The sequence below is a fragment of the Euprymna scolopes genome, chromosome 19 (assembly GCF_053919585.1).
Source record: "Euprymna scolopes isolate OS-2025 chromosome 19, ASM5391958v1, whole genome shotgun sequence".
NCBI lineage: Eukaryota > Metazoa > Mollusca > Cephalopoda > Sepiida > Sepiolidae > Euprymna > Euprymna scolopes.
Window position 1 is genome coordinate 127,535,384 of NC_136500.1, and position 25,024 is coordinate 127,560,407.

The following is a 25,024-nucleotide window of genomic DNA, read 5'->3' on the forward strand; positions in this document are numbered from 1 at the left end:
AACAGAAATTTTCTCGCAAAGATATCTGGAGTTGTCCAGGTGGAGGAATAACAGAAATTTTCTAGCAAAGATATCTGGAGTTGTCCAGGTGTAGGAATAACAGAAATTTTCTAGCAAAGATATCTGGAGTTGTCCAGGTGGAGGAATAACAGAAATTTTCTCGCAAAGATATCTGGTGTTGTCCAGGTGGAGGAATAACAGAAATTTTCTCGCAAAGATATCTGGAGTTGTCCTGGTGGAGGAATAACAGAAATTTTCTAGCAATTATATCTGGTGTTGTCCAGGTGTAGGAATAACAGAAATTTTCTAGCAAAGATATCTGGAGTTGTCCAGGTGGAGGAATAACAGAAATTTTCTAGCAATGATATCTGGTGTTGTCCAGGTGTAGGAATAACAGAAATTTTCTAGCAATGATATCTGGAGTTGTCCAGGTGGAGGAATAACAGAAATTTTCTAGCAATGATATCTGGAGTTGTCCTGGTGGAGGAATAACAGAAATTTTCTAGCAAAGATATCTGGAGTTGTCCAGGTGGAGGAATAACAGAAATTTTCTAGCAAAGATATCTGGAGTTGTCCTGGTGGAGGAATAACAGAAATTTTCTAGCAATGATATCTGGTGTTGTCCAGGTGTAGGAATAACAGAAATTTTCTAGCAAAGATATCTGGAGTTGTCCAGGTAGAGGAATAACAGAAATTTTCTAGCAATGATATCTGGTGTTGTCCAGGTGTAGGAATAACAGAAATTTTCTAGCAAAGATATCTGGAGTTGTCCAGGTGGAGGAATAACAGAAATTTTCTAGCAAAGATATCTGGAGTTGTCCAGGTGGAGGAATAACAGAAATTTTCTAGCAAAGATATCTGGAGTTGTCCAGGTGGAGGAATAACAGAAATTTTCTAGCAATGATATCTGGAGTTGTCCAGGTGGAGGAATAACAGAAATTTTCTCGCAAAGATATCTGGTGTTGTCCAGGTGGAGGAATAACAGAAATTTTCTCGCAAAGATATCTGGTGTTGTCCAGGTGGAGGAATAACAGAAATTTTCTAGCAAAGATATCTGGTGTTGTCCAAGTGGAGGAATAACAGAAATTTTCTAGCAAAGATATCTGGAGTTGTCCAAGTGGAGGAATAACAGAAATTTTCTAGCAAAGATATCTGGTGTTGTCCAGGTGGAGGAATAACAGAAATTTTCTAGCAAAGATATCTGGAGTTGTCCAAGTGGAGGAATAACAGAAATTTTCTAGCAAAGATATCTGGTGTTGTCCAGGTGGAGGAATAACAGAAATTTTCTCGCAAAGATATCTGGAGTTGTCCAGGTGGAGGAATAACAGAAATTTTCTCGCAAAGATATCTGGAGTTGTCCAGGTGGAGGAATAACAGAAATTTTCTAGCAATGATATCTGGAGTTGTCCATGGTGGAATAACAGAAATTTTCTCGCAAAGATATCTGGAGTTGTCCAGGTGGAGGAATAACAGAAATTTTCTAGCAAAGATATCTGGAGTTGTCCAGGTGGAGGAATAACAGAAATTTTCTCGCAAAGATATCTGGAGTTGTCCAGGTGGAGGAATAACAGAAATTTTCTAGCAAAGATATCTGGAGTTGTCCAGGTGGAGGAATAACAGAAATTTTCTAGCAAAGATATCTGGAGTTGTCCAGGTGGAGGAATAACAGAAATTTTCTCGCAAAGATATCTGGTGTTGTCCAGGTGGAGGAATAACAGAAATTTTCTCGCAAAGATATCTGGAGTTGTCCTGGTGGAGGAATAACAGAAATTTTCTAGCAATTATATCTGGTGTTGTCCAGGTGTAGGAATAACAGAAATTTTCTAGCAAAGATATCTGGAGTTGTCCAGGTGGAGGAATAACAGAAATTTTCTAGCAATGATATCTGGTGTTGTCCAGGTGTAGGAATAACAGAAATTTTCTAGCAATGATATCTGGAGTTGTCCAGGTGGAGGAATAACAGAAATTTTCTAGCAATGATATCTGGAGTTGTCCTGGTGGAGGAATAACAGAAATTTTCTAGCAAAGATATCTGGAGTTGTCCAGGTGGAGGAATAACAGAAATTTTCTAGCAAAGATATCTGGAGTTGTCCTGGTGGAGGAATAACAGAAATTTTCTAGCAATGATATCTGGTGTTGTCCAGGTGTAGGAATAACAGAAATTTTCTAGCAAAGATATCTGGAGTTGTCCAGGTAGAGGAATAACAGAAATTTTCTAGCAATGATATCTGGTGTTGTCCAGGTGTAGGAATAACAGAAATTTTCTCGCAAAGATATCTGGAGTTGTCCTGGTGGAGGAATAACAGAAATTTTCTCGCAAAGATATCTGGAGTTGTCCAGGTGGAGGAATAACAGAAATTTTCTAGCAAAGATATCTGGAGTTGTCCAGGTGGAGGAATAACAGAAATTTTCTCGCAAAGATATCTGGAGTTGTCCAGGTGGAGGAATAACAGAAATTTTCTAGCAAAGATATCTGGAGTTGTCCAGGTGGAGGAATAACAGAAATTTTCTAGCAAAGATATCTGGAGTTGTCCAGGTGGAGGAATAACAGAAATTTTCTCGCAAAGATATCTGGTGTTGTCCAGGTGTAGGAATAACAGAAATTTTCTCGCAAAGATATCTGGAGTTGTCCTGGTGGAGGAATAACAGAAATTTTCTAGCAATGATATCTGGTGTTGTCCAGGTGTAGGAATAACAGAAATTTTCTAGCAAAGATATCTGGAGTTGTCCAGGTGGAGGAATAACAGAAATTTTCTAGCAATGATATCTGGTGTTGTCCAGGTGGAGGAATAACAGAAATTTTCTAGCAATGATATCTGGTGTTGTCCAGGTGGAGGAATAACAGAAATTTTCTAGCAATGATATCTGGAGTTGTCCTGGTGGAGGAATAACAGAAATTTTCTAGCAAAGATATCTGGAGTTGTCCAGGTGGAGGAATAACAGAAATTTTCTAGCAAAGATATCTGGAGTTGTCCTGGTGGAGGAATAACAGAAATTTTCTAGCAATGATATCTGGTGTAGTCCAGGTGTAGGAATAACAGAAATTTTCTAGCAAAGATATCTGGAGTTGTCCAGGTAGAGGAATAACAGAAATTTTCTAGCAATGATATCTGGTGTTGTCCAGGTGTAGGAATAACAGAAATTTTCTCGCAAAGATATCTGGAGTTGTCCAGGTAGAGGAATAACAGAAATTTTCTAGCAATGATATCTGGTGTTGTCCAGGTGTAGGAATAACAGAAATTTTCTAGCAAAGATATCTGGAGTTGTCCAGGTAGAGGAATAACAGAAATTTTCTAGCAATGATATCTGGTGTTGTCCAGGTGTAGGAATAACAGAAATTTTCTAGCAAAGATATCTGGAGTTGTCCAGGTAGAGGAATAACAGAAATTTTCTAGCAATGATATCTGGTGTTGTCCAGGTGTAGGAATAACAGAAATTTTCTAGCAAAGATATCTGGAGTTGTCCAGGTAGAGGAATAACAGAAATTTTCTAGCAAAGATATCTGGAGTTGTCCAGGTAGAGGAATAACAGAAATTTTCTAGCAAAGATATCTGGAGTTGTCCAGGTGGAGGAATAACATTTTTATTCTTTTTTCTTTTCAGTTTTATTTTTAGGAATCACTAAACTAAAGTGTAACGACCACGTAACGTTACAATATGTTTTTTTTTTAGGAATCACTAAACTAAAGTGTAACGACCACGTAACGTTACAATATGTTTTATTTTTAGGAATCACTAAAGTGTAACGACCACGTAACGTTACAATATGTTTTATTTTTAGGAATCACTAAACTAAAGTGTAACGACCACGTAACGTTACAGTAAGTTTTATTTTTAGGAATCACTAAACTAAAGTTTAACAACCACGTAACGTTACAGTGTAATGGGAGTTTAAAAAATGCATTTAAACCCTATTACATATTATGAGTTATGTCTAAATTAGTAAAAATTCCCACGCTTACAAAACTGAACGTTGCCTTAAGGAGAAAAGTGTAACGGCCACATAACGTTACAATATGTGCTAACCAATTAGTAAAAAAAAAAAAAAAAACCTACTTGACCCCGTGCCAATCCCTACATTTTGCCTAACTTGATAACAATCTTTCTGCATAATTTTATGAATGAAATTCCTGAATGATTACTTGTTGATGTACACACAATATATTTAACAGACTAGTTGATAATCGCGACTACAGACTTTTTTTTTGTTTTTTTTTTGTTTTAGCTGAGAATGTGGCATCCTATCAGGTGCCAAACATTCACTATCTTATACATTTCAACCAAGAGATCTTTTTAAGATTCTAATCATCCTTTCAAGTGCAATTGTTTGTATTTGGTTCACTAATTATATTTACCAGATAGTTTTGAAATTCATTTTCACGAGCCTCCTTGTTCCTATAATTAGTGAAATGGTTAAGATCTTCCTTAAATTCTGGTTTCTTTTCACGTGGTACATATGGCCTTGGTATTTCGTTATCTTTTCCACTCAGCTCTGTTTAGAGACACTAACTTCTACTAAGGTTGCATCTTTTTCCATATCACTATGCCAGGTTTAATAGCTTAATTTTCTAGGTACATAGCTCTAGGAATTGCATAGTCGTAGTGGATGGTGTACATTCCCAGGACTTGCTGCTACATTCGATATTCAACTCTGGTCAACTCTATTATGCTTATCCATAGCTCTAAAGGGAGATAACTCCATGCTTTTCCTAAATGTTTTAGCATAGACCAAAAAATACTCAAAACCTTGGCTGGAATTTTTTTGTTAAGCATGATGCAAAATGTTAGATTTCTATCAATATTTTAATTTCCTATATAATAAAATGATTGCAGGAATTCCCCTCTGGACTAAAGATGCCACATACAAATTTAATATGTCCAAACTATTACCCATTATCTTATGTAACTTTAGAACGCCATTTTAGACACATTTAGTCGTTATAATAAAATGCCTAACATTGAATCCTAGGAGCAACACTATCACAATCGCAAAATCTTTAGCGGAAGGAGTTCCTATTTTTCCCGCTAAATATTTAGTCCTACTACCATCACCTGTTAACACTGAGAGGAAATCTACACTTTCTACAGGTAATGTGATTTCACCCATTGTAACTGGATCATAAACACATAGACATAAGATAAGCTTTCCCTTTTCTGATTCATAAATAACAGTAATGGCTCCCTGTCAAAATCTGTCCATTCTGATTGGCTAAGTGCTGAAAATTATCAAATTCCTTCGATTCCACTAAATAAACGAACACTTACTAACATTTAAACATGGCGTCACTACCAGGCATGTTTTAAGCGCTTTTTATTTTTCATTAAATAAAGATTTTTTTTTATATTTTTCACTAGATTTATCGTACATGTTAATAACTAAAACTTTTCTTATGCACTTGCGTTAACTGCTGTTTTTTCAAATCATATGTACAAGTTATTACAGTCGTGGGCGTGTGTGCGTATGCGAGACTACAACTTTTCTTATTTTACATTAAATACATCACCCGAGTAGTTTTATTATTTACTCACTATTATTTTTTATTTTTAATTATTGTTATTATTTGTACTCACTAGGAGTCCTCACACATCATCAGCGATTACTCACTGACAACAACCAGTGGTATTCCCTGGAATCTGGGTGACAACAAGTCTCCCTAAATTTCACCTCTTTTAGTAATCTGCAACAGATGCTTACCATTGACTTGTCTCTGGCAGCAACTATTGGCCTTCACAGGTATTTAGGTGAAACGATCCTCTCCGAAGTCTCAGTCCTCTTTGCAATTATTCAGTGGAGATCTGGTTAGTACTTTCCTAGCTCAGTTTTTTTTTATCCTCCTTGAACCTTCAGAGCTATATTTTATAAATATGTTTTATTTATTCATTTATTATTTATTTTATTATTCATTTATTATTTATTTTATTATTTATTTATTTATTTTATCATTTATTTATTTTATTTTATTATTTATTTATTTATTTATTTTATTATTTATTTATTTTATTTTATTATTTATTTATTTATTTATTTTATTATTTATTTATTTTATTTTATTATTTATTTATTTATTTATTTTATTATTTATTTATTTATTTTATTTTATTATTTATTTATTTATTATTTATTTTATTATTTATTTTATTTATTTATTTATTTATTATTTATTTTATTATTTATTTTATTTTATTTTATTATTTATTTATTTATTTATTTTATTTTATTATTTATTTATTTATTATGTTTTGCAATTTCAGTCCCCTTAGGTTGTTTTGTTTCTGTTGTACTTTTCCTTGTGGCTGGTTAGTGTTCATATTTCATGTGGCTTGGTTGCCACATTCAAGGATTTTTCATAAAATTTTATTTTATTTTATTTTTTTATTATTGCCATTGATTGTAAAGTCTTTGATTCTAATTTCTCCTAATCTTTTTCCAGGTTTTTTGGGACTATCTTCAGTGCTCCTACAATTACTAGAAGCACTACGAACAAAGAAATAAAAAACCTGGAAGAATAGTACACCTATTTTTATTATTATTATTATTATTATTATAAATGACCAAAGTAAACTTTCTGAACTGTACCATTTAAATTTGTTTTCTCTTTCAGCCGAGCGAAGATACATTGATCCAAGTTGAACCTTACTCTACACACATCATTTGCGAAGGAAACGAAGCCATCCGAGTGAAACTCAGAGACACATTACTAAAATGTCTTTCGAAATTTTAGCATTCACTATGACATCCTGCAGTGGGGGTTGGGACAAATATTAGACAAATAAATGGATATTTTTTCATTCAGTTCATGAGTTTATTTTTGTTGTCTGGTTAAAGTGAAGGCGAAACGGAAGTGCATCATTTTTAGAGGTTCTGTTGGATGTCCGATAAGAAAGGAGACAAACTTTAATTTTTTAAAAGTTTTCTTCTTTGTAATTATTTAACCTTGTAATTTAATTTGAAAGGTTTTTTCAATTCTAGTTTTCTACCGTCATTAACCATTCTGTAAAATTCTTCTTCGTATGCATTTCAACTTTGTATTAAAAATGTTCTATTAGTGGTAAAATTAAGGACTCCATTGTAAAAATTGACTCCATTGATAATGGTGAGGAAAGAAGAATTCTAACCCCTGTAATAACCTTTGCAAATACTTTGGTGTCAGGCAAGCTGATCATGGCCTCCTATTTACTTGCCATCTCGTAGTACGCGAGTCGAGGTTCCAACCTTGGCAATCAGTCCGACAGAAACTGAGACATTTTGGTGGCCTTTTAGCTGTCGGACTAAGGCAATGTCTCCTGGCTTTTAGTCTGAGGCACTCTCACTGGAAAATGCCAATGGGGCGAGTCACTTATTTTTGCAGGGTTGGAGTGCTCCTCCTTTAGGAGTGCTTATTTATTTATCCCACCTTCCAACATCCACTTGTGGCATGAGAGAAGTAAATACTGCCATCAAAACAGATACTACACTTTAATCCTAGCTAGAAGAGAAAGTAAAAGAAAAACAGATAAACCAACAATGTCTCAGCTTTTCTTGAGATTATGTCACAATATATATATATATATATATATATATATATATTGTAGGTGTTAGGGGTGTGAGTTCCTTTATGGAAACGTTGATTTTATTTAAATAAAATAAAATATGCATCAAGTGAGCTTGAAAGCCAAATTACAACGCAATTTTTTGAAAATAAACAAATTTTAATTTTTTGAAATTTATAATTTAAATATATTACAGAGGCAAACTCCATCCTCAGTATTTTTTTTTTCTTCTTTCTTGCCATGTTATAAAGTTGGAGAAAGAAAAGTCAGTAGTAAAGATCCGCGTGTTGTGTCTCAGTCGTATTTTAAAATGTCAGGAGCAGTGCATTGGCTATGCGAGATTACTGTCAAGGGTGTGAGTTCTGTTATAGAAGCATTGATTTAATTAATGTATGCATATATATATATATATATATATATAAAGAGCAAATAGTTAATAAAACATGTTAAAAAACACTTTGAAAAAGAGTTAAAAACATATTTAATTTGAAAAGGAAACACTAAATAAATGGATACTCCTTAATCCGCGGAGTTTTGAAGAAATACTTTCCTTCTCATCAGAGGGTAAGAATTAGCAAAATGCGGGATCGGACTTTGTATACAAAAGTATTTGATGAAACTGCAAGTAAGTCAAAGATCTTACTTGATAACAAAAAAGTGAAGCAGAGGGGAAAGGATGAATAAAAAAGTGATTTCATTTGAATTGATAGTCAGGTGAAGGGTAAAATATCCAATGACGGTAAAATCCAAAAATGCAGAATCCAAGAAAGTTAGTTAAATTTCCATTCGCACAAGTAAAATCTAAGAAAATCGCGTAATTGGAAGATGGTCCAAAATAATCTAAAAGGCCGATATCCGTGGAATAATTCACAAATAGGTACAAGGAAAAGGGGGAAAAATTCCAATAATATTATTAAAAGAAAAATAAGATATACGTTTAATTTGGCTGCCGAAACGAAAACATTGTTACAGCCTGTGTTTCACAATCATTGAAGATGATGTGTTGCAGTCATTCTGATTCTTCCATCATTCTTAATTTGGCAACAGACACACATGGTAAATACTTTTTAAATACACCAGAAATAACAATCTTTAATTATTAATTACAAATCAAATCAATGTTACCATGACTATTTTTTTTTTTTTTTTTTTTTTTTTTTTTTACACAGTGATCACCACTTATCAAGGCCCGGAAGCCACTCAGGGATAAGGGTTATTGCAAGTACATTACGTTAGTGAGGAGATTTGATGAAGTGTTTACTTAAGGGGGCGGTTCATTAGGAATTTGTTAACATTAGACTTGAAGACATCCAAGTTGTAGTCCGGAGGGAAGCAGGCAGACGAAACAGAGTTCCACAGGCGTGCAGTTCTAAGAAAGAAGCTTTGTTCATGGAATCCGCGTTTTGATTTAGGCAAAGATATAGAGTGGGGGAAATTTTTCACAGTGGATTCAGCTAGACGGGTGTTTTTCGTGAAAGATTGACGAGGGGGGACCAGGGATTGGAGTTCAGACGAGCACCTGCCATGAAAATAACGATAAAACAAGGATAGGCTCGCAACGTCTCTTCTGTGGGAGAGGGGTTGCAGAGTAGAGAAAAGGGCATCCCCTACTAAACCACGAAGTCTATTTTGTACTCTGTCAAGGCATGATAGGCTGTTTTTGGCAGCTCCTGCCCATTGTATATTAAGAGATAACAACCGATAAACACAATATACCTTGATGAATCCTAGTCACCAATACGCAAGTGTAGTTCTAGGTGGTTCAGTAGTATGATTGCCTACACGATGATGGTGCTTGATGCACAATTCCAGATAATTCTCTCTTCACAAATGGTCCGCATGTTTACAAACAACAAATTAAGACAAATAATTTTTAAGAAGAGAGAAAAAGAAACAAAGGAAACAAACTCAAAATCTCCGGGAAGATAGGTGTGACACAACCACAGGTTATATCCAGCGTTAGGGTAGGTGTGCCTGATGCTTGCTGTTTCCTGAAAAAAATTATCTTAAGTGGACAGTTTCGTTTGATAGTTAAGTCACAAATTCTGTAAACAACAAATAAAATAAAACTCCAATGTTTTTACACGGATTGATTATTAAATAAAACTCCTGACTACAATGTTTTTATATTATACATTGGAATTAAAAGAAAAGAAAAAAGTATATGCATTTTCTTTTTTTTTTTTTTCCAACAATGCAAATATTTACAGTCACATGTAATAGTTCATTCAAAAAAAAAATTATCTGCAATGCATGATTGCTTTCTTTTCTCTTTCTTTTTTCTTTCTCTTCTTTGCGAGATTTTCTTCACCTATCATCAGCAAGAGTGGAGGATAACGGCGGCGTGGGTGGAGGGGCTCATTCGGACTCAACTCGACTGCCTGACTCAACTGTCAAAATTCGCTCTTGTATGCTTTCTTATAGCTAGGGAGCAGGAAAAGGGTTGACAGGGTCTGAGGTACAATTCAGTCAATCAGCTTCTGTATTATTTAAATTGAATTCACCCAGATTGGCCAATTTGGTAAAATCACCTGTGCATATTAAGTAAGTAACTTTCCATCGAAAGTTTCTCACTCTGAACAAACCATTGGAATTGACCTGAGGGTCAATCCTGTTTCCCAAGTTTAGATAAAATTACTGTACTACCATTCTCCCTAAATCAATGGTTTCCTTCACAAAACAATATTATTATTAAATATTATTATCGATCCCCAAATCTGTTCAACCGAACTTATTTTTCCTTGTATTGGTTTGAGTTATCAAACAAACAAATGGAGTTAGCAAGGCAATCGGGAATTGCCCGGGATTATCCACATAATAAAGGCTTTAACTCAGCTCTATTTTAATCATTATTAATGTAAAAATTCAACCACCACAGGTGGTTGGGTCACAACACCAAAGGAGTCATAAATAAACGAAACAAGTTAGAATTTAAAATATCACATTTATTTAAAAGCAAATGTCTCACCATCAAATGACAGTGACATCAGAATTTTCATCTCTGATTATTTTTTTTATCATTGAACCATTACAAACTAAAACTGAATATTTTTCTTTATTTCTACATTTATTTTTGTACAAATAAATTTTCATCATTTGTTGAAAATGGCAAACTTGTTATCTTTCCATAAAACTTTTTCATTTTCTCTGTCTCATTTTATGGTGCTTGTCCGGAATTCCTCCTATATTAAAAACACAAATAAAGAGAAATCTCTATGATGTATGTACCCTTGATAAAATGCAAATATCGTATTCCAAAAATCATATAAATTGATCAAGTAGTTTTATTTTTTATAAATAAAGGAATTTTTAAGTGATTAATGGGAATTCATAGGCATTACAACATCAATTTTTTTTTAATTTATTAAGACTGTTTTTAAAATGGCGGACAAGACAGCGGCTCTTCTGTTACTCAGAAAATTTGATTTTCTTATCTATAAATATAAAAGCAAAAATGTATGTTTGTATGTGTGTTCGCTTTTTCTGTGTTTCTACAAAAGGCTTCTTTCAGAGAAGCAGTCGGTCAGTTCACAACTTTTTAAAACTTTTTATATCACATATAAATCGTAATATCTCACACTTAACAACGAAGCTCGCCTGTCTATTTAATTTGCTCGATTTCAGGAAGATAAATATTCAATATTTGTCGCTCGCCGCATGTGGGTTAGTCTTTTTCCTATAACATCTTGGGGGCGGGAAAAAAAAAAGCGTTCAGCAGTAAATGAATACTATCCCGCAGTCAAACTTGACCTCGTTAACTCATTAAAACGGGCACCTGCTTAATCCAAGTAATTAAATAAATTCAAACGTGTTTCCGTTAGCATCTCGCGATGGGACAATGGTTAACATCGCACGTTTTTTTTTTTCCACACTTTAATTTACAACTTTGACTCAACAGTTCGGGTTCGATCCTCATACTTACTTTTTTTTTACCCCCCCCCCCACACCTCCAAACACCCGGGCAACGCCGGGTACCCCTCGCTAGTTTAACAATAAAACTACTTGATCAATTTATATGATTTTTGGAATATGATATTTTTGTTTCATCACGAGAAGATACATCATACGGATTTTTCTTTATTTTTGTTTTTTGATTTGAGAGGAACTCTAGACAAAAGTCCCTGTATATTCTAGCAGTTTAGGCGAGGACCTAAGGTATTGATTAAAAGCTCTTTTTTGACAAGACATGGTGCTACACTCTGCCGAATTCAGATGCATGTCTGCATTCTAATAACCTCACTAAATTTGTATTCATTCAAAGAATTCTTAATCCACAAAAGCAAAACAAAATTCTCACAAATGTAACAGAGCGCAGATACACAGCTGTATGCAAATGACCAAGCTGGGTAAGAGATGACATTAAGGCAAAAAAGAATGACAAAAAAAGTTTATAAAAAGAAGAACACGTCTGTACGGTATTCGAAAGGTATTTGTGATCACGTCAGAGAAGAACAGAGATAGATGCGTTACACGCGATAACCAAAGGCGACAGGAAAAGACTTGTATAAAAATGTCTGTAAATAAATGTCAGTTGTTTTACTAAAAAAAAAGTGAGTTAAGTTCCTTGCGATGAAGTCTACAACGTTTGGGTCCTTACATACTAATGACCACGTAACACAAGCAATTTGTAAAATGTAAAAAACAAATTAAAAATATTAATTTTTAATCATTTTTAGTTATTTTCCATTTATATTTTGCTATTAATTTATTTTTATTTTATTGCTAGCAACTTATTTTTATTTTATTGCTAGCAATTTTTATTTTATTGCTAGCAATTTATTTTTATTTTATTGCTAGCAATTTTTATTTTATTGCTAGCAATTTTTATTTTATTGCTAGCAACTTATTTTTATTTTATTGCTAGCAACTTATTTTTATTTTATTGCTAGCAATTTATTTTTATTTTATTGCTAGCAACTTATTTTATTGCTAGCAATTTATTTTTATTTTATTGCTAGCAATTTTTATTTTATTGCTAGCAACTTATTTTTATTTTATTGCTAGCAATTTATTTTATTGCTAGCAATTTATTTTTATTTTATTGCTAGCAATTTTTTGTATATGAGTTAATGTTCTATCGATTTTTATATATAGTTACGATTTCAAAAATAAAAACATATATACATATGACTTGGGTGTATCAGCTTGAATTGGAACTGAAACCAAAACTTATGAAAAAAATATATGTATATATATATATATATATGTATAACTTTAGTTCCTTCAGCTATAATCGAAACCAAAACTTATGAAAAAATGTATATATATATATATATGTATAACTTCAGTTCCTTCAGCTATAATTGAAGCCGAAACCAAAACTTATGAAGAATTCTTGGTAAAATTATTTTTAAAAAAGTAGATGACTTAAGTGACATGAGCTATAATCAAAACTGAAACCAAAACTTATGAAGAATTCTTGGGAAAATTATTTATTACAAGAAATAGAAGTTTATAAAAAAAAAATTAAATGACAGTCACTCGAATGTAAGCATGACACAAAATAAATAGCACACATGCTAAAAAACAAATTAAAAATTAATTTCTATTTTATTTCTAGCAATTTACTTTTTGTATATATTCTAGAGTTAATGTTCTATCGATTTGTATATATTATAAAGTTGCGATTTCAAAAATAAAAAAAAAATATATCCATATGACTTGGGTGCATCAGCTTGAATCGGAACTGAAGCCAAAACTTATGAAAAAAATGTATATATATATATATATAACTTGAGTTCCTTCAGCTATAATCGAAACCGAAACCAAAACTTACGAAGAATTCTTGGTAAAAGTATTAATAAAAAAAATAGATAACTTAAGTGACATAAGCTATAATCGAAACTGAAACCAAAACTTATGAAGAATTCTTGGGAAACTTATTTATTACAAGAAATAAGAGTTTATAATAAAATTAAACGACAGTCACTCTAATCTAAGCATGACACACAAAATAAATAACACGCTATACTATTAATATAAAGATTATCAAGAGAGATTTTTATCAACCGATTGAGGTTTTTTTTAATAGAGTAATGTATTTTTTGTATAAATTGTCAAATCATATTAAGAACAAGAATATAATGTTTCTGATTTTTTTAGTTGAGATCAGGTACAGATGCAAATTAATATTAATACACAAATAGAAAGGATTTCATAACACATTCATTTTGAATTCTAACGACTATGGTTTGTCAAAAAAACAAAACAAAAAAAAACAAAGCAAAAAAACTTTAATTCATTCACCAATAACAACCATTGTGAAGATACAGCTAAAGAAGATCGAAGGTTACATTGATCAAAACATTGTGAAAAAACAAACAAAACAAAAAAAACAAGATGAGAACAATAGTCCAAACAATACAAGTAATATCTATCAATCATCATCTCAAAAATTCATAAAATCAATAGGGACCCAAATAAATTTAAAAAAAAAAAATGAAAAAAAAAAATCGATGTTTTTTCATATCACAAACACATCACACATTTTGAATTCTAACAAAAATGGTTTGTTTGTAAAAAAAAAAAAAAATAAATAAAAAAAAATCGATGTTTTTTCATATCATAAACACATCACACATTTTGAATTCTAACAACAATGGTTTGTTTGTAAAAAAAAAAAAAACAAAAAAAAAAACTAACAACAAAAAAACAATACAAGTAATATCAACCATCATCTCAAAAATTCATAAAATTAATAGGGACCCAAATAAATTTTTTAAAAATTGAAAAAAAAAAAAAAAATCGATGTTTTTTCATTTCATAAACACATCACACATTTTGAATTCTAACAACAATGGTTTGTTTGTAAAAAAAAAAAAAAAAAAAAAAAAAAAAAAAACTAACAACAAAAAAACAATACAAGTAATATCAACCATCATCTCAAAAATTCATAAAATTAATAGGGACCCAAATAAATTTTTTAAAAATTGAAAAAAAAAAAAAATCGATGTTTTTTCATTTCATAAACACATCACACATTTTGAATTCTAACAATGGTTTGTTTATAAAAACAAAACAAAAAAACCTAACAACAACAAAAAAAAAAACGTTTTCACCATTCACCAATAAGAGCCATTGTAAAGATATATCTAAAGAAGGTTGGAGGTTACATCTACCAAAACAATTTTGAAAATAACAACCAAGATGGGAAACGTAGTCCAAACAATCAAAATAACACAACAAAAATATTGTAGAACATTTTTAGAATCGGATGAATTCAGAAATAATGTTAAAAAGTTGAACGAAGATTGCAATTTTAGAAATTATTGAATGAAATATTAAATTAAATTTGATTTGTATATGCAAATGTTCTGTGCTTTTACTTTTTGCTTTTAAGAGTTGAATTAAGAAGATATTGATAGGGAGAAGCTTGTTCAAAAGGAGCATGAATAGGTGTGTCAGAAATTTCGTGAAAAATAGTGAATAATTCCACCCCGTCTTTCCAAGCTTATAACTCCTCGAAAAATGTAATTCAAGCCCTAATTTTTTTTCAATTAAAGGAGCAAGGACCAAGGTTTCATTAAAAAAAAAATACAAAAACAAACAAAGTGTTTTTTTTTTTTTAAAAAAAAAGGTTTTAAACTTCAGACTTTGCAGGTAAATTTCTAAAAAACACTACTTTTTTGTTTTAAATTTGGGACAAACACGAATAATTGTTAGGGCAACTTCTTACAATTTATTCCTTTAATTACGTTGACATTTACAATTCTTGACAGTATCTGTTTCGTAGCACAAATTCATTCACTTAATTATTATTTCAATTAGTGAATCTAGTTTGCCCATAAACTCATCAGAAGAAGTAGCAACAATCAAATACACCAAAATAAAATAAAATGCATTTGGAAGAGAAGTTGCAATTGTCTTTTATTTTATCTTTTATTACACCATTGCAACTTCTCTTCTAATTTTCAGCTTTTGTGATCATGTCCAAATGCATTTTCTTTTCTTTTAATGGATTGATAGTTGCCATTTCTTCTGTTGAGTTAAGAGCAAAATAGATTAAGTGAATGATTTTGCATTACAAAGCAGTTATTGTCAAGAATTGTAAATGCCAACGTACGGACTAAGGGAGAGAACTGCTGTATGAGAACCTCTGTCACGAGGATTGCCTCCCCTGATTTTTAAAACCTAACTGCTGTTTCACGCATATTTTTTAGCAATTGCATTTATAGATACAGTAAAATAAAAAAAAAAGATCTGAATATAGTTTTAAGAAGTATCGTCTTCAATCTCTCGTTCCTCCTTGTACGATATTTGCAGCAAGAACTCTTCTCTCTACGACAACTGTAAAGGACTTTCCTTTCTTCCTCAATGTGTCTAACATCAAATGGAATTTTAAAGAATGGATTTATTTCCAAGAATTTCTCATGAATATAGTATTTATATAGTATTAAGAGAAAATCAACGAAGCAACAATATTTTCATTAGATCAAAACATTTAAAAAAAGAAGCCGCGAATTTTTTTTTTTTTTTTTTTTAAATAAAAAGTAAATGTTTTGGTAAGGTTTTTAAGAAATTAGTCTTTAACCTTTAAAAAAAAATGCAAAGAATGGAACTTTTTGATAAAACAAGGATTAAACTTTTAAAGCTGTGGCGACTTTTTTTTTTTTTTTTTTTACAGTAACAAAGTTTATAGGATAACCTTTACGGAGATGGTCCCAACGTCCGCCTCGTTCTGAGTTCGGGAAGAGGCCGTCTGACGTAGGCGGTGTCGAGGCAGAAAATTACCCCTTCAATGGCCGTTTTCTCTATTATTGTGCACATATTGGCACATTGTGTTACAGGGATCTTATATGCCCCCAAAATATAATACTTTAATGAATGTCGTCAGTGGCAGCTGAACTCCTTCTAAAAAACTGCCTTTCTTTATCGAAATGTGCATTTCTTTATGCGAAGAAGGGCACCTCCAACAATACTTTTTGTTCCTTTTTACTTCTGTCATTTGTCTTTGACAAATGACGCACATAGGTCCTTCTTTTCGCGAAATATTATTTTCTCAAAAAAAATTTTTCGCCTCATTGTAGGAACTCCAAAATTGACTCATGCTTGCCAAATCCATGCTGAAGGGGTTTTAGGGTTAGGGTAATTTTCTGCCTCGACACCGCCTATGTCAGACGGCCTCTCCCCTAACTCAGAACGAGGCGGACGTCGGGACCATCTCCGTAAAGGATAACCAGTTTATAATAATAATAACACCAACATATAGTTTTTAACATTACAAGAAATGGAAACGAAACGATAGTTGTATTGGAATTGTAAACGCAGCTTTAAAAGTTTTATCCTTTGTATTTTTTTTTTTTAAGTTTAAGACTAATTTTTTAAAAATAATGTTAAAAACCCACCGAATATATGTCAGACTATGTCACGGTAACATATACTGAGTGAGTTTTTAACAGTATTTTGTATAGTTTTTAAAATTTTTTTTATTTTTAACTCATTTTCCAAAACTTACCGTGTTCAACAGAAAGTCTGCCGCCATTTTCAATTTTCCAATACATCCGTAAACACTGTATGTTTTTCGATCTGAATAAACATGTTACATTAAATAAAAACACTAAAAAATTATCCAGTTAGGTAGAAAAGTAACTTATCTTGCCTTTGATAACATTTATTTGTTATATATTTGTTATTTTTTTTTTGACAACTTTTTCGAATCTATGTGTACCGTTAAACAAACCCCAATGATGATATAAGACCAGAGCCAAGTAAGGTAGAAGCAATAAAGCAAGCAATCAACATCACAGATTTGAAAAGGGTTTTAGGAACTATCACCTACTTAATACCTTTCGTTCTGCATATGTCTGATTTAACGGCACTCATGGGAGATCAGTTAAAGACAAAACCTGAATACCAATGGACTGTCAGTCACCAGAAACCACAACAGAAAATCAAAGACTTGATTTGCCAGGAAACGTTCTTCACCTACTGTTACCCATCGAAAGAAACAAGTTTACAAGTGGATAGATATGACAGAGGTTTAATTCCTGCAACCTTCCCATATTTGCCTCGAAGGCACGAACAGAAACAGGGCAAAGATATGCAAACATTGAGCGAGAGCTTTTATCTGTTGTTTTTGCCTGTGAACGATTTAGAACATATAGCCTGTCTCTGCTTTATCATTAATTTCATGGCAAGTGCTCGTCTGAGCTCCAATCCCTGGTCCCCCCTCGCCAATCTTCCACGATAAACACCTGTGTAGCTGAAACCACTGTCATTAATTTTCCCCACTCTTTATCTGTGCCTAAATCAAAACGTAGATTCCATGAGCAAAGCTTCTGTCTTAGAAGTGCACGCCTGTGGAACTCTGTTCCATTTGCCTGTTCCCCACCTGACTACAACCTGGATTTCTTCAAGTCCAACAAAAACAAATTCCTGATGAACTGCCCCCTTAAGTAAGACACTTTATCAAATCTCCAATACTAACGATTACTACGATACTATCTCATTGATTACTGTACACGCAATAATCCTTATCCCTGAGTGGCTTCCGGGCCTTGATAAGTGGTGACTACCATGTAAAAAAAAAGAGAAAAGAAAATCATTCTGCATATTATATAACATATCTTACGCAATTACTGTATTATCCACTCTGTTAAAAAGCGCAATTGTGCACGCATTTCCCTGCACTTTAAAATTTCAGTCACGTACACAATTTTGATTACGCCTAAGCACGCTCTGCGAAAAACAAAAACAAAACTGCGTTCCCCATGCGGACGTAGCAAGCGACATATCACGTGATCAGAAAACGCGACTTACTGACTAATCCGAGACACAATATAGGAAATATTTTTTTTGATCCGATTCGAGCCAAAGACCGACTATAAAAGGAATCCCTCCTTCGATCATGAGGCAGTCTTGCCTTCCTTGGGAATCGTCTCAACGTCGTCGTCACCGTCACCAACTTATCGCTGGTGAACTAACCGACATCAACCAGACTCGTTGCTACTGGTAACGACTCCTCTACTACTATAAATCTTTGATTTGATGAGAATAAACAATATATATATTTAATTTTATTCAGTTGTCTGTATTGTTCTTGCAACCATACACTTTTGTTTTTTTTTTTACATAGGCATCACCACATTATCAAGGCCAAGAGACCACTCAAGGATAAGGGTTAAAGAGTGTACAGTAGAAATTGGACAATATAGTAATCATTAGTAATGAAAATTCAGTAAATTTGATAACTTGTATGGAACGGCTCATCAAGAACTTATTTACGTTAGACTTGAACACAACCATATTGTAGTCAGCCGGAAAGCAGGTTACCGGAAGACAATTCCACAGGCGTGCAGTTCTAAGAAAGAAGCTTTGTTCATGGAATCTACGTTTAGGTTTAGGCACAGATAAAGAGTGGGGGGAATTATTGATAGTGTTTACAGCTAGACAAGTGTTTCTTGTGAAAGTTAGGCGAGGGGGGACCATAGACTGAAGCTCAGTCGAACACTTTCCATGAAAATAACGATACATCAGAGACAAACTCGCAACATCTCTTCTGTGAGAAAGAGGCTGCAGGGAAGAGAAAAGGACATCTCCTACGAGGCTACAAAGTCTATTTTGAATACTATCAAGGCAGGACAAGTCCTTTCTAGCAGCTCCTGCCCAGATGTGGCAACAGTATTCCATCCTTGGACGTACCTGGTTCTTATATAGATAGAGAATTGCATCAGCAGTGAGATATCTACTGGATCGATAGAAAGATCCCACCATTTTTCCAGTGGCCTTGGCAACAGATTTGATGTACGTGTGCGATTTAAGATCAGGAGTAATGGTCAAGCCCAGAAGCTTGTCACAACTTGAGGCCCCCTGAAGAGGAGAGCCATTCATTTCAATTGATGCTAGATGTGGATTATTTTTGAAATCTGTTGAGTTTTAGCGCATTATTAGAGAAGATAAATATCCGAATCCTCGGTAGTATAGTGGTAAGTATCCCCGCCTGTCACGTGGGAGACCGGGGTTCAATTCCCCGCCGGGGAGGATTTTTTATCTTTCTACTTCTACTAATCTAACTGGACTTTGTAACTGGATGTTGTGGAAAGATGTGTTTCTGCAAAAAACTAGCTTTTCAAACATTCACTTGAATTTTCCTCATACCCATCGTAAACTTCGTGCTTGGATGTTTTTATGAGTCTATGTTTACAACTGTTACAGAAAACGCCGCCGCCATTTGCTTTTTGTGGCAGCTTATTTTTGAAATCTGTTTAAGTTTAGCGCATTATTAGAGTAGGTAAATATCCGAATCCTCGGTAGTATAGTGGTAAGTATCCCCGCCTGTCACGCGGGAGACCGGGGTTCAATTCCCCGCCGGGGAGGATTTTTTATCTTTCTACTTCTACTAATCTAACTGGACGTTGTAACTGGATGTTGTGGAAAGATGTGTTTCTGCAAAAAACTAGCTTTTCAAACATTAACTTGAATTTTCCTCATACCCATCGTAAACTTCGTGCTTGGATGTTTTTATGCGTCTATGTTTACAAATGTTAAAGATAACGCCGCCGCCATTTGCTTTTTGTGGCAGCTTATTTTTGAAATCTGTTTAAGTTTAGCGCATTATTAGAGTAGGTAAATATCCGAATCCTCGGTAGTATAGTGGTAAGTATCCCCGCCTGTCACGCGGGAGACTGGGGTTCAATTCCCCGCCGGGGAGGATTTTTTATCTTTCTACTTCTACTAATCTAACTGGACTTTGTAACTGGATGTTGTGGAAAAATGTGTTTCTGCAAAAAACTACCTTTCAAATATTCACCTGAATTTTCCTCATACCCATCGTAAACTTCGTGCTTGGATGTTTTTATGCGTCTATGTTTACAAATGTTAAAGAAAACGCCGCCGCCATTTGCTTTTTGTGGCAGCTTATTTTTGAAATCTGTTTAAGTTTAGCGCATTATTAGAGTAGGTAAATATCCGAATCCTCGGTAGTATAGTGGTAAGTATCCCCACCTGTCACGCGGGAGACCGGGGTTCAATTCCCCGCCTGGCAGGATTTTTTATCTTTCTACTTCTACTAATCTAATTGGACTTTGTAACTGGATGTTGTGGAAAGATGTGTTTCTGCAAAAAACTAGCTTTTCAAACATTAACTTCAATTTTCCTCATACCCATCGTAAACTTCGTGCTTGGATGTATTTATGCGTCTATGTTTACAAATGTTAAAGAAAACGCCGCCGCCATTTGCTTTTTGTGGCAGCTTATTTTTGAAATCTGTTTAAGTTTAGCGCATTATTAGAGTAGGTAAATATCCGAATCCTCGGTAGTATAGTGGTAAGTATCCCCGCCTGTCACGCGGGAGACCGGGGTTCAATTCCCCGCCGGGGAGGATTTTTTATCTTTCTACTTCTACTAATCTAACTGGACTTTGTAACTGGATGTTGTGGAAAGATGTGTTTCTGCAAAAAACTAGCTTTTCAAACATTAACTTGAATTTTCCTCATACCACTCGTAAAGTTCGTGCTTGGATGTTTTTATGCGTCTATGTTTACAAATGTTAAAGATAACGCCGCCGCCATTTGCTTTTTGTGGCAGCTTATTTTTGAAATCTGTTTAAGTTTAGCGCATTATTAGAGTAGGTAAATATCCGAATCCTCGGTAGTATAGTGGTAAGTATCCCCGCCTGTCACGCGGGAGACCGGGGTTCAATTCCCCGCCGGGGAGGATTTTTTTATCTTTCTACTTCTACTAATCTAACTGGACGTTGTAACTGGATGTTGTGGAAAGATGTGTTTCTGCAAAAAACTAGCTTTTCAAACATTAACTTGAATTTTCCTCATACCCATCGTAAAGTTCGTGCTTGGATGTTTTTATGCGTCTATGTTTACAAATGTTAAAGATAACGCCGCCGCCATTTGCTTTTTGTGGCAGCTTATTTTTGAAATCTGTTTAAGTTTAGCGCATTATTAGAGTAGGTAAATATCCGAATCCTCGGTAGTATAGTGGTAAGTATCCCCGCCTGTCACGCGGGAGACCGGGGTTCAATTCCCTGCCGGGGAGGATTTTTTATCTTTCTACTTCTACTAATCTAACTGGACTTTGTAACTGGATGTTGTGGAAAGATGTGTTTCTGCAAAAAACTACCTTTCAAATATTCACCTGAATTTTCCTCATACCCATCGTAAACTTCGTGCTTGGATGTTTTTATGCGTCTATGTTTACAAATGTTAAAGAAAACGCCGCCGCCATTTGCTTTTTGTGGCAGCTTATTTTTGAAATCTGTTTAAGTTTAGCGCATTATTAGAGTAGGTAAATATCCGAATCCTCGGTAGTATAGTGGTAAGTATCCCCACCTGTCACGCGGGAGACCGGGGTTCAATTCCCCGCCTGGCAGGATTTTTTATCTTTCTACTTCTACTAATCTAATTGGACTTTGTAACTGGATGTTGTGGAAAGATGTGTTTCTGCAAAAAACTAGCTTTTCAAACATTAACTTGAATTTTCCTCATACCCATCGTAAACTTCGTGCTTGGATGTTTTTATGCGTCTATGTTTACAAATGTTAAAGAAAACGCCGCCGCCATTTGCTTTTTGTGGCAGCTTATTTTTGAAATCTGTTTAAGTTTAGCGCATTATTAGAGTAGGTAAATATCCGAATCCTCGGTAGTATAGTGGTAAGTATCCCCGCCTGTCACGCGGGAGACCGGGGTTCAATTCCCCGCCGGGGAGGATTTTTTATCTTTCTACTTCTACTAATCTAACTGGACTTTGTAACTGGATGTTGTGGAAAGATGTGTTTCTGCAAAAAACTACCTTTCAAATATTCACCTGAATTTTCCTCATACCCATCGTAAACTTCGTGCTTGGATGTTTTTATGCGTCTATGTTTACAAATATTAAAGAAAACGCCGCCGCCATTTGCTTTTTGTGGCAGCTTATTTTTGAAATCTGTTTAAGTTTAGCGCATTATTAGAGTAGGTAAATATCCGAATCCTCGGTAGTATAGTGGTAAGTATCCCCACCTGTCACGCGGGAGACCGGGGTTCAATTCCCCGCCTGGCAGGATTTTTTATCTTTCTACTTCTACTAATCTAATTGGACTTTGTAACTGGATGTTGTGGAAAGATGTGTTTCTGCAAAAAACTAGCTTTTCAAACATTAACTTGAATTTTCCTCATACCCATCGTAAACTTCGTGCTTGGATGTATTTATGCGTCTATGTTTACAAATGTTAAAGAAAACGCCGCCGCCATTTGCTTTTTGTGGCAGCTTATTTTTGAAATCTGTTTAAGTTTAGCGCATTATTAGAGTAGGTAAATATCCGAATCCTCGGTAGTATAGTGGTAAGTATCCCCGCCTGTCACGCGGGAGACCGGGGTTCAATTCCCCGCCGGGGAGGATTTTTTATCTTTCTACTTCTACTAATCTAACTGGACTTTGTAACTGGATGTTGTGGAAAGATGTGTTTCTGCAAAAAACTAGCTTTTCAAACATTAACTTGAATTTTCCTCATACCCATCGTAAAGTTCGTGCTTGGATGTTTTTATGCGTCTATGTTTACAAATGTTAAAGATAACGCCGCCGCCATTTGCTTTTTGTGGCAGCTTATTTTTGAAATCTGTTTAAGTTTAGCGCATTATTAGAGTAGGTAAATATCCGAATCCTCGGTAGTATAGTGGTAAGTATCCCCGCCTGTCACGCGGGAGACCGGGGTTCAATTCCCGGCGGGGAGGATTTTTTATCTTTCTACTTCTACTAATCTAACTGGACTTTGTAACTGGATGTTGTGGAAAGATGTGTCTCTGCAAAAAACTACCTTTCAAATATTCACCTGAATTTTCCTCATACCCATCGTAAAGTTCGTGTTTGGATGTTTTTATGCGTCTATGTTTACAAATGTTAAAGAAAACGCCGCCGCCATTTGCTTTTTGTGGCAGCTTATTTTTGAAATCTGTTTAAGTTTAGCGCATTATTAGAGTAGGTAAATATCCGAATCCTCGGTAGCATAGTGGTAAGTATCCCCACCTGTCACGCGGGAGACCGGGGTTCAATTTCCCCGCCTGGCAGGATATTTATCTTTCTACTTCTACTAATCTAATTGGACTTTGTAACTGGATGTTGTGGAAAGATGTGTTTCTGCAAAAAACTAGCTTTTCAAACATTAACTTGAATTTTCCTCATACCCATCGTAAACTTCGTGCTTGGATGTATTTATGCGTCTATGTTTACAAATGTTAAAGATAACGCCGCCGCCATTTGCTTTTTGTGGCAGCTTATTTTTGAAATCTGTTTAAGTTTAGCGCATTATTAGAGTAGGTAAATATCCGAATCCTCGGTAGTATAGTGGTAAGTATCCCCACCTGTCACGCGGGAGACCGGGGTTCAATTCCCCGCCTGGCAGGATATTTATCTTTCTACTTCTACTAATCTAATTGGACTTTGTAACTGGATGTTGTGGAAAGATGTGTTTCTGCAAAAAACTAGCTTTTCAAACATTAACTTGAATTTTCCTCATACCCATCGTAAACTTCGTGCTTGGATGTATTTATGCGTCTATGTTTACAAATGTTAAAGAAAACGCCGCCGCCATTTGCTTTTTGTGGCAGCTTATTTTTGAAATCTGTTTAAGTTTAGCGCATTATTAGAGTAGGTAAATATCCGAATCCTCGGTAGTATAGTGGTAAGTATCCCCGCCTGTCACGCGGGAGACCGGGGTTCAATTCCCCGCCGGGGAGGATTTTTTATCTTTCTACTTCTACTAATCTAACTGGACTTTGTAACTGGATGTTGTGGACAGATGTGTTTCTGCAAAAAACTAGCTTTTCAAACATTAACTTGAATTTTCCTCATACCCATCGTAAACTTCCTGCTTGGATGTATTTATGCGTCTATGTTTACAAATGTTAAAGAAAACGCCGCCGCCATTTGCTTTTTGTGGCAGCTTATTTTTGAAATCTGTTTAAGTTTAGCGCATTATTAGAGTAGGTAAATATCCGAATCCTCGGTAGTATAGTGGTAAGTATCCCCGCCTGTCACGCGGGAGACCGGGGTTCAATTCCCCGCCGGGGAGGATTTTTTATCTTTCTACTTCTACTAATCTAACTGGACTTTGTAACTGGATGTTGTGGAAAGATGTGTTTCTGCAAAAAACTAGCTTTTCAAATATTAACTTGAATTTTCCTCATACCCATCGTAAAGTTCGTGCTTGGATGTTTTTATGCGTCTATGTTTACAAATGTTAAAGATAACGCCGCCGCCATTTGCTTTTTGTGGCAGCTTATTTTTGAAATCTGTTTAAGTTTAGCGCATTATTAGAGTAGGTAAATATCCGAATCCTCGGTAGTATAGTGGTAAGTATCCCCGCCTGTCACGCGGGAGACCGGGGTTCAATTCCCCGCCGGGGAGGATTTTTTATCTTTCTACTTCTACTAATCTAACTGGACTTTGTAACTGGATGTTGTGGAAAGATGTGTTTCTGCAAAAAACTAGCTTTTCAAATATTAACTTGAATTTTCCTCATACCCATCGTAAAGTTCGTGCTTGGATGTTTTTATGCGTCTATGTTT

The 25,024-nt window shown here is 34.5% G+C and overlaps 1 protein-coding gene and 11 non-coding genes across 12 annotated transcripts in view; all 12 read left to right on the top strand.

Moving 5' to 3' along the window:
* LOC145239967 (integrator complex subunit 9-like) overlaps positions 1–6,792 on the top strand; it is a 137,057-nt gene extending 130,265 nt beyond the window's left edge. The window contains exon 21 of the mRNA XM_080103554.1: positions 6,602–6,792. Coding sequence (XP_079959680.1) covers positions 6,602–6,721 — 120 coding nt within the window. The 3' untranslated portion in view covers positions 6,722–6,792. The remainder of the gene's footprint in view (positions 1–6,601) is intronic.
* A 12,644-nt stretch (positions 6,793–19,436) lies between these two features.
* Positions 19,437–19,508, top strand: Trnad-guc (transfer RNA aspartic acid (anticodon GUC)). The gene has a single exon. It is a non-coding gene; the product is annotated as a tRNA-Asp (tRNA).
* Positions 19,509–19,771: 263 nt separating this feature from the next.
* Trnad-guc (transfer RNA aspartic acid (anticodon GUC)) lies at positions 19,772–19,843 on the top strand. Its single transcript has one exon. It is a non-coding gene; the product is annotated as a tRNA-Asp (tRNA).
* A 263-nt stretch (positions 19,844–20,106) lies between these two features.
* Trnad-guc (transfer RNA aspartic acid (anticodon GUC)) lies at positions 20,107–20,178 on the top strand. The gene has a single exon. It is a non-coding gene; the product is annotated as a tRNA-Asp (tRNA).
* A 597-nt stretch (positions 20,179–20,775) lies between these two features.
* On the top strand, positions 20,776–20,847 carry Trnad-guc (transfer RNA aspartic acid (anticodon GUC)). The gene has a single exon. It is a non-coding gene; the product is annotated as a tRNA-Asp (tRNA).
* A 263-nt stretch (positions 20,848–21,110) lies between these two features.
* Positions 21,111–21,182, top strand: Trnad-guc (transfer RNA aspartic acid (anticodon GUC)). Its single transcript has one exon. It is a non-coding gene; the product is annotated as a tRNA-Asp (tRNA).
* A 264-nt stretch (positions 21,183–21,446) lies between these two features.
* Positions 21,447–21,518, top strand: Trnad-guc (transfer RNA aspartic acid (anticodon GUC)). The gene has a single exon. It is a non-coding gene; the product is annotated as a tRNA-Asp (tRNA).
* A 597-nt stretch (positions 21,519–22,115) lies between these two features.
* Positions 22,116–22,187, top strand: Trnad-guc (transfer RNA aspartic acid (anticodon GUC)). The gene has a single exon. It is a non-coding gene; the product is annotated as a tRNA-Asp (tRNA).
* Positions 22,188–22,784: 597 nt separating this feature from the next.
* Positions 22,785–22,856, top strand: Trnad-guc (transfer RNA aspartic acid (anticodon GUC)). The gene has a single exon. It is a non-coding gene; the product is annotated as a tRNA-Asp (tRNA).
* Positions 22,857–24,121: 1,265 nt separating this feature from the next.
* Trnad-guc (transfer RNA aspartic acid (anticodon GUC)) lies at positions 24,122–24,193 on the top strand. Its single transcript has one exon. It is a non-coding gene; the product is annotated as a tRNA-Asp (tRNA).
* A 263-nt stretch (positions 24,194–24,456) lies between these two features.
* Positions 24,457–24,528, top strand: Trnad-guc (transfer RNA aspartic acid (anticodon GUC)). The gene has a single exon. It is a non-coding gene; the product is annotated as a tRNA-Asp (tRNA).
* A 263-nt stretch (positions 24,529–24,791) lies between these two features.
* Positions 24,792–24,863, top strand: Trnad-guc (transfer RNA aspartic acid (anticodon GUC)). The gene has a single exon. It is a non-coding gene; the product is annotated as a tRNA-Asp (tRNA).
* Positions 24,864–25,024: the final 161 nt, after the last annotated feature.